The sequence below is a fragment of the Diabrotica virgifera genome, chromosome 10 (assembly GCF_917563875.1).
Source record: "Diabrotica virgifera virgifera chromosome 10, PGI_DIABVI_V3a".
In the NCBI taxonomy this organism is placed as follows: domain Eukaryota; kingdom Metazoa; phylum Arthropoda; class Insecta; order Coleoptera; family Chrysomelidae; genus Diabrotica; species Diabrotica virgifera.
In genome coordinates, this window is record NC_065452.1 from 20,284,166 (window position 1) to 20,298,508 (window position 14,343).

Here is a 14,343-nt window from a genome sequence, read left to right on the forward strand (position 1 = left end):
TTATTTAGGTATGTGATATCCACGTTGCACCTCTCATTTTAAAAATAATTACTCAGTGATTTGACAACCGATTTTAAAAAACTTTATATCTCTAGATAGGTGAATAACCTTTCTTTCAATTTACAAAAGAAGATACTGGGTGTTCCATTAAAAAAAAGTCAACAACGTTTTTTTCAAAAATCCGCCATATTTTATTTCGTATTTGAAAGCGATATAAAAAATTCAATCCATTCAGACAAAACTTTTACTAAAATAAAACATTTCAGTGAAAACCGCATATTTTTATCTTGGGCCGTTTAGAAGTTAAAGGCAGTTAAAGTGGGGGAAAATATAAGTGGACACCCGGTATAATATAATTTAACTAAACAAATTTTTTCGTATCTCTTACGACAAACGAGAAGAGGAAAAAGAGAGACTAGGTAAACTGCTGTTTTATATTTTAAGTTATTTTAACAGTGTACATAATTAATATATCTACGTTTTTAATATGAGCTTTTATTATTCTTATACTGTTCTTTGTATAGCTGATTAATAGAGAATTGAAAAAGTGTTGGGCAGACCTTTTTCAATCAGTATAAATTTCTGTTAAGTACTGAGTCGGAGTACCTACATTCATAAAAATGGCAAAAGTACAATGAGCAAGTAGGTGGCATTATTTACATCCCAGATTCTTGCTTAATCATACGTCTCGCCAAATTATGCAGTCTGATGAAAGACGGGCTCTTAGTGTACAATAAACAGAGTTTAAATGCAACATCAGTGGGCTACGTGAAATGACATTTCATACACTGTGCATAATAAGTATACATGACTACATAATAAGTAAATGTTACAATTTACTAATTCCAAATACATACTATATATACAGGGTGGTGAATCGGAAAACGGGCCATAGGATACTCAATGTAAAATTCTAAACTGTTGAATTTCTGCTTCCCTAATTATGTTACATCAAAAGTCATGAGAAGTTATTTGTAGAGGATTGAAATCTGTATTAGAAACAGAAGTTACAATTGTTCTACGATTTAAACACATTCCAAAATTTTGAAAAATATAATGTATTTACCGCAGTAGGTATGTGTGGGCATGTTAGGCCACACGTTATTATTTAACTGACAGTGAGCACATTATTGACTGAAGAAGATATCTTTATTATTAATACTTCTCCTTAACTAAAGGTATCTTATCAACTTTATTGTGTTTTAACACGTTAAGCCCCGGACCATCATGACATAATTTTTCTGTCAGACCGGAACATTTTTTTAATAATTTTGAAATAAGAATGTGTATAACTATTTATTTCTATTCTAAAATAAAAACAAAATACATTTTTTAAGTAAAAAAACAGCATGTACCAACAGGGTACACACGGTCTATTTATAATTATTTTTGTAATTTGTTTTAATGTGGACCATGTGTGCCATATTGGCTCACACCAGGAAGATAATCAAATACCTTCTCCCTAAGATATTTTAAGTTTAAAAATACAAAAACAATTTATTTTTTCAAAGAACATGTATGAATATTCACAAAACACTTAACACACATATATGCGGTATTAACGGCACATGCCGGACAAAAAGTGTATACCCTTTTGGCATTCTTCATCGCTGATGCTCTTCCTTCACGGTTCGAAAAGTTCTTGTAACATGCTGAACACCTTCCCCTTTTCTCTTTCTCGTCCAACGTATGCAGAGTTGTTAAAGAGTTTTCAGAAGTTGTTAAAGAGTTTTCAGAAGTTGTTAAAGAGTTTTCAGAAGTTGTTTGAGGCATTAAAAGACTTTGAACAATCTGTTCACGGAACTCAGTAATTGAGAGATGTTTGCCAGTAACAGATTTGTAGAGAACTAAAGAGTTCACAAGTGCGGTATTTGTTAGTAATTCCACAGCCAATTTACGATACCACTTCATACTTCGTCGAACAGGGGAATTATATGCAGCCTTTTGATCCGACACATCGATAAAAGATTTTGCAGAATTATAGTCAACAATGGTCGATGGTTTGGGAACAGGTCCACGTTTTGTTTGAACATCTATCATCAAAGGAATATCCTTGGTCGTTAAAAACAAAACGTCCCGTTTATCTTTCCATTTTCCGATAACAACTTTTGTATTACTCTGTAGATACTTCATGTCACCTCTTTTTAATTTTGCATTGACTACCGCTTTGGGATTATGTTTCCTATTGGAACGTAATGTTCCGACTAAATGGGTTTTCCTATTATTTAAATCATGAGCCAAGTCAACACTCGTATAAAAATTATCAGTATATAAACTTCTGCCTGTATCTAGAAGCGGTTGCATAAGTTCCATCACCACTCTGGATGCTAACGACTTTTCAGATGGTTGCATCTCTTTTCCACCGTACACTTTAACGGCGTACGTATATCCATCTGCGACGCAAAGTTTAAACAATTTGACTCCATATTTGTGTCTTTTTCCAGGAATGTATTGCAAAAAACTAAGTCTACCACGAAATGGCACCATAGTTTCGTCAATACATAACGATTCTCTAGGAGTACACATTTTCTGAAACTTTTCATTTAGTATTTGTACAAGAGGAGAAATTTTGTAGAGTCTGTTTCCAGGTGGGCAGCTCTCGTTATCTGAAATGTGAAAGAAGTGTAATAATATTTCAAATCGACTTCTACTTATTTCACACATTTTAGAAACTTCATTTTTGTAAAGTAAATTGTTACTCCAATAATTTCTGAGTTTCGGTTTTCTGTCTAACCCCATCCAAATAATGAGAGCCAAAAATCGAAGCAATTCTTTTCTGTCAATTGGTCTCCAGTTACTCATAAGCGAATGTTTCGTTATTGACTCATTTACAATACCAGCGATTATGGTTTGTTCGGCGTATTTATTAGTTTCAGTAACCAACAAATCTTGCACTTGACGGTCGATAAACAGTAGGTAGAAATCTATTGGTTTGTGGTCTGTAAGTTTTGCGAGTTCTTCCTGATTTATTCCTGAAGTAAATGATAGTTCTAACTTATTGAGATCATCTGGATTTGGCACATCGCTCCATGTTATTTTATTTCTTGATACAACATCGTCAATAACAGCTTCCAGGCTAACGTTTGCAGATTCAGCTTTTTCTACAAAGCAAAAAAAAAGTAAACTACAAACAGAATTTGTGCATTCCTAAATAACTTACCTATCCTTCTTGTATCAGCCTCCTTTTGGATACAACTAGGACCTGCAGTTATTTTATTTCTTGATACATCGTCAATAACAGCTTCCAGGCTAACGTTTGCAGATTCAGCTTTTTCTACAAAGCAAAAAAAAGTAAAGTACAAACCGAATTTGTGCATTCTTAAATAATTTACCTATCCTTCTTGTATCAGCCTCCTTTTGGTTAGAACTAGAACCTGCAGTAAATTCTTTGCAATTTTGTGTTTGTTTGCAAATTTTAGCTTTTTTTCTACGAGACTCATATTCACTACTGTATGAGTCTGAAGAACCATCAGTAACATTTTCATTGTACACTGGATCGGCATCAGAATCATAAAACGTACTTTCAGACATACTACTATCACTAAAGTCACTCTCCTCAGCAAGTCTGCGAAGTTCGTCTTCCGATAGTCCTTTACGGAACATTATCTTATTTTTTAGTTCCACTTTTTAACAAAAAACTGAAGAGAAAATAGTGTTAGCCTCGTTAGACGTTCGAACCGATACTGACTGAAGCATGTTAGAAATTATAACCTAACCTGTTTGTGAACACGTGGTTTAACGGACCAACCTCTGATTTTGTTTACCACAGACCGTTTACACACATTTATACCAGTGGTGTCATGGCAAAATTAGCAGTGCGGGAACGCAGTGCCGGAACGCATTGCTAATTTTTGTTTACAAAACCTAAATTCTCTATTATTTTTTTTCTTTTCTTAACCAGTGTGGGAACGGCGTTCCCACGCGTTCCCACACCATGACACCACTGATTTATACATAAGAAAGCACGGCAAATGCGATCCTCGACGAGCCACGGCATTAGGAACACGACACTTCGCTGTGGCCTGATAGGTACACACGGTCCCAGATAAAACTAGAGTGTGTGCCAGTGTGGTACACATGGGGCTTAACGTGTTAAACAGTAATTGATAAAATAAATAAAAAAATTGACAGTTCAAATTGTTAATATAATAAATTTATTGTTAACAAATGCAACCTTATACACATTATGGTATTGCGTGTGGCCTAACTTTGGCGTATTACTCTGAAAAATGTATTATATTTTTACAAAATTTTGAATAATTATTGTTCGTAGAACAATATTAACAGTTGTTTTCAATACAGATTTCAATTCTCTACAAATAGTTTCTTATGACTTTTGATGTAAAATAATTAGGGAAGCAGGAATTCAACAGTTTAGAATTTTACATTGAGTTTCCTATGGCCCGCTTTCCAATTCACCACCCGGTATAATATATGTTACACTTGAAGTTTCCGCGGGAGCTATATGTGCTATTTGTGGTTTTCCGGGTTTGACTCCGCAGTGAATAATTTTGGTTTTGAGAAAAACCATTATTTTGACGACGTTTCGGCAAGATCTCACTTGCCATTGTCAAGTCAGGTAGTTCCCCTTCGCGCTGCTGCTTGAAGGAAACGGAATATTTATTTGCGATACGGCTATGATATCTATCTGAAAACTATGATATCGTCTAGGTATGCGAATGCATAAGGTTCCATTTCGGGTCCTATAACTGAATCCAATAGGCGTTGGAACGTGGCTGATGCTGTGTGTAGCCTAGGGATGGGAGAAACCTACCGGTTATAACCTAAAACCGGTATTTTCCTTCGCAATAATCGGTTTTTCCGGTTGTTTTTTTGTCCCGGTTATAACCGTTTTTTTTTCTTTTTAAAGTTATAACCGGTAAAAAACCGGATAAGTGGAAAAAATACTGAATTTAGAGAAAAAATGGGAAAATTTTTCGCCCCGTGCATAAATGAGAAACTTTAAGCTGACTGAAACAGATTTTACAACACTGATGACTGATTTATATACTGATATGGACTGATATCGATTCGAAGGTAGTATCGCAAACTAAAGCGCAATGTAAATGTAATATATTTGGTATTGGCTATGACTAAAAAAAGCTAACACCGGTTTTTGGAATAACCGGTTTTTTTGACCGGTTATAACCGCCAGGTTAAACTGTAGGTAAAAAAAACCGGTATAACCGAAAACCGGTGTTTTTGTCAACAATCGCCATCCCTAGCTAGCCCAAACGGAAGGACTCTGAATTGAAATAATCCTTTATCCGGTGCTATGAACGCTGTCAAAGGCTTGCTTTCTTCTGCCAGTGGTATTTGCCAATAACCGTTTTTTAGATCCAATGTTGAAATGTATTTTGCTGCCTTTAATTTGTCCAGAATGTGATTGATGTACGGAAGTGGATAGGCGCCGGAAGCGCCTAGTGGATTCGGAAATTTCATTGATACGTCTGAAATCTGTGCAAAATCGGTAACTACCGTTTTTCTTCTTTACTAAGACAATTGGCGAGCTGTAAGATGTATACTGACTGGAGATGATTCACATAAAGAAAGACCAAAATTGCACCAATAATAAGACTGGTCTGAGAATATCTCCAATATATATTATAATTTGATAAATTGATTACATTTTGTAAACACACCATTGGCAGATATTTTAAATACGGCCTTTCTTATTATTTTTCTTCAAGTGCTGTCTCCCTCAAAAAATATTCCACATCGACATAATATGATTCTTTCTAATGATCTACAACAACGCATAACTATCTCATTCCTCACGACGACCAGATACCACAATTTCTTATTTTAACTATGTTTAATATCTCATTTTGTTTTTTCATTCCTTTTACAAAATGGTCTTTGTTCATAACAGTATCAACCCAGCTTATTTCTAAAATTCTTCTATACTACTCCCACGAGTCAAATGCTTCTATTATATTACAATACCTACTTATATCCCCTTTTTTAGCGTCCAGGGGTGGGATTCTGTGTACAATCGCTAACGCCGATCGCTTTCTATCAATGTCAATATATTTAAATTTTTAGTTTTAATTCAAATATTTTCTTGTTTTACTAAGTGCCACTTCAGCATCAATTAGAGTATAATCTAGCAAAACTAGAAAATAATTCAATTAAAGCTAAAAATTCAAATATTTTCACGACAATTGACATCGATAGAAGCGACGTGTAGATATCCACAGGGCACGGAATCTAGCCCCAGGTCTATATTCCTTAATAACACAGAAAATACATAACATTTCAGTATTCATATTTTGAGTTCGCAAATTCACATCATTCTTACAAAATATTTTTTCTTCGCAGGGTGTCCAGAAACTCTACCGACAAACGAAGACAGGAGATTCCTCAGATAATTTTAAGACAATTTAACCCATTCACCTAGTCCGAAAATGCTTCTTAAGGGAGCTAGAGCTCTTTGAAGATGGCGTCATGAAATTAGTTTTTCTTAAATACCTCCAGAACGCTTCTATTTAGAAGAACGAAAATTGGTATACACACTTACTTTTCAGAGATGAATCGATTCCATCCATTGCAAATTTCTAGTACCGGGCATAGGCGTCCGTTTTGGGTAGAGCAACGGGTATTTTATCGCATAACTTTTTTGTCGTTAACTTTTGTGCAATTTGACACTTATTAAATTGTGAGGTATTCTAGTACTAAAAGGTACCCTTGCTTTAAGTCGGTAGGACACACCGTTTTCTAGAAAAATCGATTTGAAAGTTTTTCGTTTTTGGAATTTGAAAAAAAAATTGAAAGTACTTTTCAACAAAAAACGAAGTATTTTACCAACATAAAGTAAGAGTAACTTTTAGTACTCGAATACCTCATAATTTAATAATCTAGTGTCAAAAATGCTCAAAAATTCAAGACAAAAAAGTTATGCTATAAAATAACTGTTGACCTACCCAAAACGGACGCCTATGACCAGTACTAGAAATTCGCAATTAATGAAATCGATTTATCTCTGGAATATAAATAAATGTACCAGTTTTCGTCTTTCTAAACAGTTTTTTTTTATTTTTTTTTATTCAAAAAGCGAAAAATTTTCAAATCGATTTTTCTAGAAAACGGTGTGTCCTACCGATTTAAAACAAGAGTAACTTTTAGTACTAGAATACACACTTCGCAATTTAATAATCCAGTGTCAGAAATGCATAACAGTTAAAGATAAAATAGTTATGCGATAAAATAACCGTTGCCCTACCCAAAACGGACGCCTATGATGGATTAGATTTATATCTTAAAGATAAATACGCGTACCAATTTTTGTTTTTATAAATAGAAGCGTTCTGGCGGTATTTAAGAAAAACTAATATCAAGACGCCATCTTCAAAGAGCTCTAGCTCGCTTAGTTTTTTTTCCCATTTTCGGACTAAGTGAATTGGGTTAAATTATCTTAAAATTATCTGAAGAATCTCCGTTCTCCTGTCTTCGTTTGTCGGTAGAGTTTCTGGACACCCTGTATAGTATATAGTGAGTTTTGATTGGTTTTAAAAATGGCGAAAATATAATATAATCTTTGGTTTAAAAACCGTTTTGAAGTGTCTAATATATAGTGCTAGAGAAGGCCAACTTTTTCATTCTTCCTTAAAACCTCGAGAATGAAGCCATTTTATGAATGTTAAAATATAACGTGTATGTGAAAATATAAGGTTAAAACTGTAATGTGTTAATCATTAACGTGCTTATTGAAAATGGCAAGTAGTCGAAACCTTTAAGTAACAATAAAGTGTTTTATTTATCAGACCGACAAACCCAGGAATAAAAAAGTTTTTATTTGTAGATATACAGGGTGTTTCATTGCGAAAGTTACATACGTTAACTGTAGAAAGAGAACATTTGGGCAGTCTCAAAAATACCATACTTAATGGGTCTTACTTCATTAATAACAAAATTACTCGGTGTTTTATCTATTTTACCATTTTCTTATTTGGTTCATAACTTTTGAACGACACCGTATATTTATTTTATATTTGGCACGCAAATATTCTTTAAGGTGTACAATCAAGTAATTTATTTATAATTGTAAAAAATCCAGGGCCGGGTTAAAAATAATTGGAAAAATTTTCCGACCCAAAAAACACCCTGTACCTACATTAATTTTTTTTTCAAAATGGATTTTGCATTTGAAAAGACGATGAGAAACTAAATTTACCGGTATACTTTGAATTTTTGGCAAAATGATTTTTCTGGTAAAATTTTGAATTTGAATTCTGGAATTTTGCGATATGCGAGAGCTCTAAGTAGAAAAAAAAAATAAAATGTGACGTAATTTTAATTAATACCATTATTTAATCTAAATTGGTAAAATGTTAACATTTCAGTGTCCTTTTATTATTTGTGACAAATAATAAATAATAACTATTCAAAACTAAAGTACTTATTCAGAATTACCACCATCAAAAATTATTGTTATGTGTCAAAATTTTAATATTGTACCAATTTAGATTAAATAATGGTAAGAATTAAAATTAAGTCATATTTTAATTTTTTTTACATCGAGCTTTGCAATTCACATAATTTCAGAATTAAAATTCAAAATTTTACCAGAAAAATCATTTTGCCGAAAATTCTAAGTATACCAATAAATTTAGTTTTTCATCCTCTTTTCAAATGCAAAATCCATTAAAAAAATAATATACAGGGTGTTTTTTTGGGTCGGAACATTTTTCCAATATTTTTTAATCCGGTCTTGAATGTTTTATAATTGTAAATAAATTAATTGATTGGGCACCTTAAAGAATATTCGCGTGATAAATATAAAATAAATATACAGTGTGGCTAACAAGTTGTAACTCTTATTTCAATTTTTTTCTACTTGGGGCTCTCGCAATTCACATAATTTCAGAATTCAAATTCAAAATTTTACTAGAAAAATCATTTTCCCGAAAATTCAAAGTATATCATTAAATTTAGTTTTTCATTCTCTTTTCAAATGCAAAATCCATTTTAAAAAAAATTTAATGTACAAGGTGTTGTTTTTGGGTCGGAACATTTTTCCAATATTTTTTAATCCGGATCTGGAGGTTTTACAATTGTAAATAAACTAATAATTTTATTGTACACCTTAAAGAATATTTGCGTGCCAAATATAAAATGAATATACAGTGTGGTTAAAAAGTGATGAACCTAATAAAAAAATGGCAAAATAGATAAAACACCCGGTATCTTTGTTATTAATGAAGTAAGACCCATTAAGTATGGTATTTTTCAGACCGCCTAAGTGTCCTCTTTCTATAGTTAACGTATGTTACTTTCCCAATGAAACACCCTGTATACAGTGCGTCCATAAAGTAACGCATAAATTCGTTATTTCGTAAACCGGCGACTTTAAGGAAAAATCCCGACAAAGGTCGATTTTTATTTTAAAATTACGATTTTTTTGCATATATATCATGCTAGTGACGTCATCCATCTGGGCATGATGACGTAATCAATGATTTTTTTAAATGGGAACAGGGGTCATGTGACAGCTCATTTGAAAGGGTATTCAATTCTCTATCAAATAATATAAACATTAACATAACTATTTATACAGGGTGTTCCAAAAACATTTTTTAAATTAAAATAAGTGAGACAAAAAGAAGAATATATGTAATTTATTTTAATTCAAATTGCAATTTACTACTGTCAGTAAAGAGAAAAGAAAATTTATTTGACAAATAAACATTGATTTTCGTTTAAACGAAATGTTCAAACTGCCAAGAGACAGGTGGGTGGCAGCATTAACATTGAATTTAAGTGAAAAACAATATTTATTTGTCAAATAAACATTTATTTCCTGTCTTCTGACAACAGTAAAACGTATTTTGAATTAAATAAATTACATACATTCTTCTTTTTGTCTCAATTATTTTAATTAAAAAATGTTTTTTTGAACACCTTGTATAAATAAATATGTTAATGTTTATATTAGTGAATAGAGAATTGAATACCCTTTCAAATGAGCTATCACATGACCCCTATTCTCATTTAAAAAAACATCGATTACGTCATCATGCCCAGATAGATGACGTCACTGGTATGATATATATGCCAAAAAATCGTAATTTAAAAATAAAAATCGACCTGTTTCGGGATTTTTCCTTAATATCGCCAGTTTACGAAATAATGAATTTATGCTTTACTTTATAGACGCACTGTATATTAAAATGTTGACTATATACATATGAAATGTTTTATTTTTTTATACAATTATGGAATTTCTGTCTGTCAAAATTTTGAAATATGTGTTCGATGGAGAGGTCGAAATGCCAAAGAATTTGTTTAAAAATCTTCAACGTAGTAGATATTAACGTAAACGAGTCACCTAACTTATTTTATACAAGACTAAAATATTCTGTAAACTACTTTCTTCGAGGATTTTTGCATATAATGCATATTTCTCAGTCCGTGCTATTTTGAACAATATGTAGTTCTGATTGTCCCTTCTTGTGAATTCTTTGAACCCTATAATTATATTACACATTGTAACTTCCTGTGACACTAATTGTCACTTAAAGTTTCCGTTAAAATATATTGGTTTTCTATCTGCCCGCATGATAAGGTGGCTTTATACACATGTCAATACATAGCCGGCCGGTCCAAATGACATAATGGAATATAATGGGGAAATACTGAAAGCAAAATAAAAAAGCCTAACTCGTTCAGTGGTGCTAAGAACGAGCTAGGCCCTCATTTTAAGGGATACTTATTTGGCAATATTTCAAATTAAGTTCATACCGAAAGTGATTTTTGTTTTTTTATTTTAGTTGACTCTTATTCGTTATGTTTATATACAGAGCCTATTTTACTTCAAATCAGGCCCGAGGCACTAACAATTTTCGGGCACCTAAATATGATTTGATAATAATATGTAATAACTTTTTTAAAATCACTTGTTATCACCAAAGTGACAACAAACAAATTGAATGAAATTATAACATTAGCAGAAGAACAACGAGGTTTTAGGTCGGGAAGGTCATGCACTGACGCTATATTTGTAATGAGGGAAGTTCAAGAAAAATCGTTGGAATACAACAAAGCGGCTTATTTATGTTTCGTGGACCTTAAGAACGCATTTGACAGGGTCACATTAAAGGACGTTATCCATTTGTTATACTCGAGAGAGGTACCTCTAGGAATAATTAAAACAATCGAAAACATCTACCAGAACAATACACAATAAAAGTAAAAGTGGAAGATAAATTAACTGAGCCAATTGAAACCGGCAATGGGATAAGACTATTATAAATTGCATTTCTTAAGTTAGTAGGATAAAATTATTATAGTCTCTATTAAAATATTTATTTTATATAATTCTAATATTAACAATAATATATATATTTAAAATTAAAAACAAATAATAATAAATAAATAATTTAAATTTATTTATTATTAATAAAATTAATTTTTATAGAAAATGATTCCTTGAGTCCTTTATTGTTCAACCTGATCATGGACGAAATAAAAAAAGTAAGAACTAAAAAAGGATACCAAATGGGAGAAAAACAACTTAAAATAATCTGCTATGCGGACGATGCAATACTAATCTCTCAAAGTGAAGATGATTTACAATATATGCTGCACCAATTCAACATAATCGCCAGAAAATTTAACATGTTAATTTCCTTACAAAAAACAAAATGCATGATTATAACAGCAGATCCAATAAGATGTAAATTGGAGCTGGAAGGTCACGGTTTTTACCTTTAACAGTGTGTTTAATGATCCTACTGCTTTGCTACCTTTCAACAACCGTTTATTCATTTCTCTCTCTTCGTCTCCTCTATTTGTAACTGTTACTCTAAAGTACTTAAATTCTGTTACCTTCTCATACTCTCTGTCATTAGTCCTTAGAGTGATCCATTAATTTTTTTCTGCATTCTCCCCTCTAGTTTCCATATACTCGGTTTTTATTGGTTTATAGTCAGGACATACTTTCTAGCTTCTTCTTCAAATTTTGTAAAGTTCTATTCTTGAACGTGTCAGAAACACCAAGTCATAGTTTTTTATTCAGAATAATGCTGCTTGTCTGGATATTGGCTCCTCTAATTATCTTTTCTAGTACTAGGTTGAATAAGTCTGTTGACAAGAGGTCTCCTTGTTTTAATTCTCTGTTGAGGTTAAACTGATTTGAAAAACTTCCTTCTACTATAACTATATTGACTGGATTGGTTAGCGTCAAGTTAACTAATCGTATCAGTTTGTCTAATATTCCTAGTGATCTCATTGCTTCGTATACTCCGTTTCGTGAGATGGAGTCGAAGGCCTGTTTAAAATCAATAAAGGGCATATGCAAGTAGATTTTCTTTATAACTATTGTTTTGTAATAATTTTAGCATAAAAACGTGATCTGTTGTTGTTCTTCTCTGTTTGAAACCAGCCTGGTATTCTCCTATTAAGTATTATCTGATTCATAGGTTTTTATTCTAGTTTTTACAATTTTTGCTAATACCTTATACAGGGTGATTGATTAGTAGGGTAAAGCTCAATAGCTCCGCTATAGTAATAGATAGCAATAAAAGTTAATAACAAAAATTTTAGCCACCTTTGAGGTCCATATTACAAAATTAGTTATGTTACAGGGTGTTCGATAACACAGTGGCAGACCAAATTTATGTTTTTTTAAATAGAACACCCTATATTTTATTTTAAATTCAAAATCCTGTTAACTTCTCCATTACAAAAATATAAAGGTTTGTTATGTTATACAGGGTATTTACAAAGTTATAACCAATTTTATATGAAAATCGTAACAAGTTCAACTCACTGTATAAATAAAAATAAGGAAAACAACAATGGTTTATTAATGCCATATTTTTTAACGTATTGTCAAAATTTTCAATAATGGTCGATATTGCTAATTTTCTTTATATCAAATACAGGGTGAGTCAAAACGCAAGTACATTATTTTCTCAGTAATTTTAAATGGAACACTGTATTTTATGTCACCATTGAAAAGTACCATTACCGTACTTTAATTTTTTTGATAACATTCCCTATGTCTAAATTTATTAGTTTTCGAGATATTTTCATTTTTCAATGGACTAGTAGCGTGGCCACCCAAATCACCAGAATTTAATAAACTGGACTGATTTTTTTGGGGTTACGTTAATAATGAAGTTTATAAAATACCTCCAACAACAAGGGATGAGATGAAAAATAGAATACAAAGTGTATTTCGATGTGTTAATTTACAAATGCTCCGTAGAGTAAGTAGCTCATTCAATGATCGTTTTTAGGCGTACATAAATGTGTTAGGAGATAATTTTGAACATCTTATGTAATTAAATATTACAAATATTTTATTAAAAGTAGCTTCTAATTTTTTCAAACATGTCTTTTTGCAAAATGTATTACTGATAAATTGTGTTTAGTTCTTTATTTGTTACATTGTTACATTTACATTCAAAAGTAGTGTTTAATTGTGTGTTTTTTGTAAAATTTATTACTAATTTTCTTTGTTTATTTGTTGCATTTACATAAAAAGATAGTTTTTAATTGTTTCAAAAATGTTGCATGTAGTGGTTGTGTTTTTGTTTGTAAAATGTATTACTAATAAATTATTTTTATTTCTTTATTTGCTACAGTGTTACATTGATTACCGGATTAATAATCGGTAATCTTCAATTGTCAATTCAGTCATGGCTTACTTAAAATTTAGATAAATTTAAACACCTAAAATAATTGGCTCTGAAAAATGAAAATATCTCGAAAACTAATAAATTTGGGCATAGGGAATGTTATATAAAAATTAAAGTACGTTAATGTTAATTTTCAATAATGATATAAAATACAGGGTGTTCCATTTAACATTACTGAGAAAATAATGTACTACTTGCATTTTGACTCACCCTGTATTTGATATAAAGAAAATTAGCAATATCAATAATTCTTAAAAATTTTGACAATAAATAAAAAATATGGCATTAATAAACCATTGCTGTTGTGCTTATTTTTATTTATACAGGGAGTTAAACTTGTTACGATTTTCATACAAAATTGGTTATAACTTTGTAAATACCCTGTATAACATTATAAACCTTTATATTTTTGTAATGGAGGAGTTAACAGGATTTCGAATATAAAATAAAATATAGGGTGTTCTATTTAAAAAAACATAAGTTAGGTCTGCCACTGTGTTATAGAACACCCTGTAACATTCTAACTAATTTTGTAATGTGAAGCTCAAAGGTGGCTAAAATTTTTGTTATTAACTTTTATTGCTATCTATTACTACAGCGGAGCTATTGAGCTTTACCCTACTAATCAATCACCCTGTATACCACATCTTAGTGCGATTCCTCTATAATTTTCACAGACAGTTTTATTACCTTTCTTGCG

General features: G+C 31.5%; 1 protein-coding gene across 1 annotated transcript; it reads right to left on the bottom strand.

Annotated features, from left to right (window-relative positions):
- Window positions 1-1,207: 1,207 nt before the first annotated feature.
- On the bottom strand, window positions 1,208-3,785 carry LOC126878716 (piggyBac transposable element-derived protein 4-like). The gene is made up of 3 exons (XM_050641583.1): window positions 3,333-3,785; window positions 3,161-3,274; window positions 1,208-3,101 (listed from the first exon to the last, which is right to left on the bottom strand). Exons 1-3 carry the CDS (start codon window positions 3,601-3,603, stop codon window positions 1,498-1,500), a joined length of 1,989 nt encoding a protein of 662 aa, XP_050497540.1. The 5' UTR covers window positions 3,604-3,785; the 3' UTR covers window positions 1,208-1,497.
- Window positions 3,786-14,343: the final 10,558 nt, after the last annotated feature.